This window comes from Diabrotica virgifera, chromosome 7 (genome assembly GCF_917563875.1).
Source record: "Diabrotica virgifera virgifera chromosome 7, PGI_DIABVI_V3a".
Lineage (NCBI taxonomy): Eukaryota > Metazoa > Arthropoda > Insecta > Coleoptera > Chrysomelidae > Diabrotica > Diabrotica virgifera.
Window position 1 is genome coordinate 203474087 of NC_065449.1, and position 6000 is coordinate 203480086.

Here is a 6000-nt window from a genome sequence, read left to right on the forward strand (position 1 = left end):
CAGACGTTAAGATGTATCTCTAAGAGAAATGAGTGAAAAAGATTCTAAATTTGGAGGACAAGGCTTTATAAAATGCTAATGCAATAAGAAATGCTCTTCAAAAGTGTAAAAAGTCTAACGTATTGTGCAACTCTAAATGCCATAATGCCTCAACATGTGAGAATAAATACTATTTTTTTTAAGATGAAGTAGTTTTCAATCCTAGTAGCAAAATTAATAATATTGAAAATATTAAAAATATTACTAAAAGATTTTTTAATTGAAAACTTATTGGTACATTTCCCTGGTGACACCTCCAAAGCTTCTACAATTTGCAAGCCAAATGGATGCTGCAGTGAAGACAAAGGGAAGGAACTTTGGAGAACAGAGGCTCCAATAAGAGCCGAAAATCGCGATTCAGAGGACTGGACTGATTCTAATTGAAAAGTAAGATTGCTTTGCCTTCGCATTGCAACTGAATAAAAATGGTATACATTTTTATTTTATACTATTTTTTTAATTTTAATTACGACAATACAAAAATTATAAACATTAAAATTAAAAAATGACGTTTTATTAAACCTAATCTAACAAATTACGACAGTTTAATGGCTGGTCGTGGTTTGACTAGTCAAACCCCGATTTCATAGAATTAAATTTCGACCTTTGCCTGACCAACTTAGTCTCTCCTAGGTTTGACTAGTCAAAGGCCGAAACTGTAACTTTATTTCGGGCTTTGACTAAGATCGTCAGTCAGACCTGAGGATTGCCTAGTCAAACCTAGGAGTGCCTGAAATTCGGGCTTTGACTATAACATATACACCACAAACTAGCAGCAAATAAACATAACGATGTAATCATGCTTATTGCTAATCCATTTGTAAATTTTTTATTAATTTTGATAAATAATTTTTTATTATTTTTTCCATTATTTTCTATTATTTTTTACTATTTTTTTTATTATTTTTCATTGTTTTTTATTATTTTTTATTATTTTGTATTATTCCTTTTTTTTTTTGTTTTATAATATTTTTTATTAATTTAATTTTTATCGAGTACGTCGATACAATTGATATATTTTGAAGTGTTTCTGCCTATGTCACCACGTAGGAGTGATATATCTTTGTTGTGTTTTTTTTATAATTATTGTCCAGTATTTTTTATATGTATATTTTATAACCAGTACTTATGAAGAATCCGACCGATCTTATTGAACTCATGTCGTTATCTTTCTATCGGTCCATTTTAGAGTCTTTAAAATTAGTACAGGTATTTCTCTTGAAGTCAGGAAGATATAAACTTGTTCAATAATTGAAACATATATTTGGTCAGGTTAGCCTTGGAAACAATTGTAATGGCTCAACTGATGTTCTGAAATGTTAGTTATGTTTGTACGCGTACACGTCACACTGATCAGTTTCTATCATTTGTATTTAACTACAAAAGTCAAAGTAAAGTGACTTCAAAATGGCGTTGGTCATATAATCAGCGTGCAGCCATACAAATTTCAACCTTCTGTGGGCAAGCTCATGTTAACATGTTTTTTCAACCTTGAAAAACCCTTTCTCATGTAGTTTTCGGAAACTAGGGTACATATTAAGGAAAACCTTTATAGGCAAATTTTAAACAAGGTTTATCAAGCAATATGACCAAAAGGTCCAGAAAAGCTTGTCACTTTTCTGCACGACAATGCTCTGCCTTATATCGTCTTAGAAGTGAAAAACTAGTATTTTCATTTATTTTATTTTTCCGTGAGTAAAAATAAAAACCGTAGTCTTGCAACTTGGTTCATAGGTCCATCTTGATATAAGGAAAGACTCTCTTTTTGTGGATAATTCCTTTGTTATTCTTCTCGTAGTCTTATCGTTTTCCATTTTCTTGAAGTAAAATACCAAGAAGCTTAGAGCTTGGTAGGTGCATGAGTTTCTGTTGATGCTACATTCAAAAGTTTTGTTGAGTTCGATATTTTGTTATATTGGTTTAGTGATTTATCATATTATATTATATATACTGCTACGTCATACCTATGTATGTGAGAAAATGTATTAATTGGATCACATCCTTTTTTAAAATCTAAAAAGTTCAAGTGCTCTGTCAACAATACATTAAGATATGAATCGCTACTACTTATCTTTTTAGTGTGATAACGGTATTACTTTTATTTTGTATAATGCCATTCTTAAAACGATGCTACTTTAATATTAATACTTACGGTACTGAAAGCCCAGCATGATCCACACTGTCCTTGATCTTTGACTCCCAAAACGGCACTATCTCTCCAATCAACTTCTTCTACAGCTTGGACATTGGGATCGGCTACGTGTTTTGCAATAAAGGATTGTTTGGGCTTGTTAGCCATCTGACGGGCCAACATAGCTTGGAATTCAGCGCTGGACCAATCGGCGAATTTGTTAACAGCCAAGTAGTAGGTTTCTTCTCCACTTTCGTATTTAGCATTGTGTTCCTCGATTTTTTTGAGGTTGTCTTGGAAAACAGCGAAACGAAGTTTGTCTTCAATAACGTTGTAAGATTTGTTATGGGTTGCCTGGAATAAAAATATAATAAATAATATAGATATATGTAATCATGTCTGAACAATATTTTACTACCAATAAATTACAGAGTCGTATCAAGCAAAAATAGCCAAAAATGGTAAAAGTTTAAAAATATACACAATATTACCAATATTATATTATAGAATAAATGTTGATAAATTATTATTAAAAAAATAATGAGAAGGTACCTAAATTTATGATGTAAGATGTAAAAATTTCAAAGTATATAAACAAAGATGCTACTCCAGTCATTTGCCCTTCTGATGAAGTTTATTAAGAAATAAAATAAACAAAAATGTTCTATAAATTAAAAATAGATCAATTTCAAAGTATATAAACAAAGATGCTATTCCAGTCATTTGCCCTTCTGATGAAGTTTATTAAGAAATAAAATAAACAAAAATGTTCTATAAATTAAAAATAGATCAACGCATGTTTTAATAAGTGTATTACTAAAAAGCAAAACAAGGAAGTTGCCAATAAATTAACAACAGTATCAAAAATATAATTGATGAATACCTGTGTAATCATAGACGTTAAAAAAAGTTGATTGAGCACGATGGGTAACATTGGAGTCAAAACAAGTGATTTGAAGGGATTTGAATATATTTTAGTAAAGAGACTTGCAATCAGTTGAAAATGATTGAAGACCAAGAAATAATGTGTAAATAAATTTTCAAGAAATAATGGATTTTTAACAATTTATAATGTATTATTAATTAATTGTGAAAATCATTATGGTAAGACTAAAAGGAGAAAACTAGCAAGAAAAGAAGATAGGCGGGTATGTATATATTTTTCGATGTTTGCTTTCATTGCTTCCAAACACTAAAGATTTCAAAATTATCAGAAGACTGGCAGGTATATCAGTTATTTTTAAATTTTACTTTTAGCTTTTTTTTCAAATTTTTAGTTTGTTTTTGACATTTTGTGCTGATGTATCAACAAAATTGTATTATTTAGATTGTGAAGTAAATATTGGATTTGTCGTAAAAAATTAAAAAAATATTACTCAAATTAATACCTTAAAACTGGTCCATTTTTCGAAGGCACCTAGATTGGCACTTGTGGCCACAATAAGGGCAGCGGCAAGGATGAACAGCTTCATTCTGATTTTTCTAAAAACATAATTTGAAATAATAAGTAGCTACCTAAATGAAAAAAATAAATAAAATTTTAAAACTAATCTTTTCATATTTTAACATACATATTTATGGATACTGGAGAGATGTTTCAAGTTATTTGTGTAGACCATTCTACGAAGATGTCAATTATACCATAGTTCCCCCTCTCTATCGTCCTCTTTCTCTACCTCTATATCTCTGTATCTTAACAACCCTTCGTGGGTCTTGGCTGTCTGTACGACTTGCTTCCACATATTTTGGTCAATCATACCTTCTAGCCAATTGTATTTACCCGTGGCATGCAATTATTTTGGGATATTATCCCACCATCTGAGTTTAGGTCCACCTAAATCTCTGAGCTTTTATCTCGTTGAATTTATTTGGTTGGTTATTCTAGGTTTCCAATCCTTGTTTGTTCTAATTCGATACCTATAGGTCTACTGCCGATCAGATTTTCCTTCCGTATCTGCTTGATGATATATTCTTTATTGACTCTATGCACATGTATTGTCAAACTCAATATCTGGGCATTTACCTCATTGATGTTAATTGATTGGTTATATAAGGTTTCCAGTCCTCCTTTGTTTTAATTCGATAGTATCTTATTGTCCCATTAACTATCGGGCCATGTATTTTTCACTATTAAAGTGATGTCATCCAGAATACTATTTGTATCTCAAATTTTTGGTATTTGGTAACCTCTTTTACTACAATCTTTTACTCCATGTAATAGACATAATTACATACTGGCAACATTGGTACGAGTGAATATTGAGATTTCGAAAGAATTTGCAGCACATAAGAAATAAAAGAAGGATCTCAGGTAAAATAAACATACGAATTAAAAAACTTGTTTAAAATACAAGGGCGCACTTAACAAATAAAAATTAATAACCAAAGAGGCATGTTATCAATCCATGAAAGAACACTTATTAATGCGTAAATTACAAAGAATTTAAAAAAAATTAATAAAAAAAAGTGAAGATAGAAAATTAGTTAAATAATAAATAGAGAAATAGTTATAATTGAAGAATTTGGAAAATATCTTACCTTCTGAAAGAACAACAGAATACAACTTGTAGAACTTGTAGAAAAAAATCAGCATTTATACTAAATTTCTAATCTTGATCCTCTTGAAATTCTGTAAGTGCGAAGGAACTTACACGAAAGCAAAAAATTTGCATACAATCTATATTATATCGAAATGTGTTTTAAAGAAATATTTTGTGATAATATCTAGTCCTGTCGCCAGTGGAGGTACAACGGCCTCCTTAATTCAGATGGACTTACCTAAGTTCTTTTTATGTATTTTGACCCCAGAACACGAATTTTTTGAGTAACAATTGATCCGGATGTCGATAAGACTGTTATAAACAAAGAACTTGAGGAATCACATAACAGCGATTTTTCGCAAAACAAAACATTTTTTTTTTATTTTCTGGGTGATTATAAGCAAAAAATGTTTTTACAAGTTTTTTCGTCGGATGCATAGTTTTCGACATAAACGCGGTTGAACTTTCAAAAAATCGAAAAATTGCAATATTTAAACCCGAATAACTTTTGATTGAAAAATAAAATAGGCATCCTGCTTACCGCATTTAAAATTTCAAGTCAAATTCTATGGGTTTTACGTACTTTCATTGCTAAAAATTAATTTTTTTATTGTTAAACAAAGCTATAAACACATAGTGCTTGAATGATGTTTTCGATGCATTTCTCATTTTAGTGCATTCTTTCACAGTTTTTGCTGTAGATTTTAAAGAACCACTTGGATTGACATGAAATTTGGCATACGCATAGCTAACATGTCAAAGAAAAAAAAGTGATATGGTGCCGATGTGTGCTTTTGCTCTATAGAGTTTTTCACCAAATCAATACTTTTTGAGTTATGTGCAAGTGAAAATGTTCATTTTTCAACAAAATAACCACGTTTTTAGACGGTTTTTCGCAAATAAGTCAAAACGTAAGCATTTTGTGGAAAAAAATATTCTTAGCAAAACTACAGCCAATAAACAAGTGAAAAAAACGGTGTATATATTAGGTCTCTATACCTAGCAAAAGCAGAGTTATAGCTAATGAAAGATAGGTTCACTTTCGAAAAATTCCAAATAGAATAATTCAATGTGAAATATCCAAATAATGAAGCATTCTTGGGGAAAACACGTTACAACTTTTTTAAAGTGTTTAAAAAAACTTTATTTCTGTTTTTATAAAAAAAATTCTAGCATAAAATTAGGGCAGTCAATGAGAGCAAGAACAGGTTATTACCTCCGAATTCTATCCTTCTCTATGGATTTTAATGAAATTGTAGGAATAGCCTGAAAATATCTCCTTATTCAAAG

The 6000-nt window shown here is 30.2% G+C and overlaps 1 protein-coding gene across 2 annotated transcripts in view; it reads right to left on the reverse strand.

Annotated features, from left to right (window-relative positions):
- LOC114326560 (cathepsin L-like proteinase) overlaps positions 1-4861 on the reverse strand; it is a 42233-nt gene extending 37372 nt beyond the window's left edge. The window contains exons 1-3 of one of the 2 annotated variants that reach the window (XM_028274955.2): positions 4709-4861; positions 3559-3652; positions 2192-2524 (exon numbers count right to left, since the gene is read on the reverse strand). In XM_028274955.2, the coding sequence (XP_028130756.1) occupies positions 2192-2524; positions 3559-3642 (417 nt within the window). In that variant the 5' untranslated portion in view covers positions 3643-3652; positions 4709-4861. The remainder of the gene's footprint in view (positions 1-2191; positions 2525-3558; positions 3653-4708) is intronic. The other variant, XM_050657220.1, reaches the window with a different exon arrangement.
- Positions 4862-6000: the final 1139 nt, after the last annotated feature.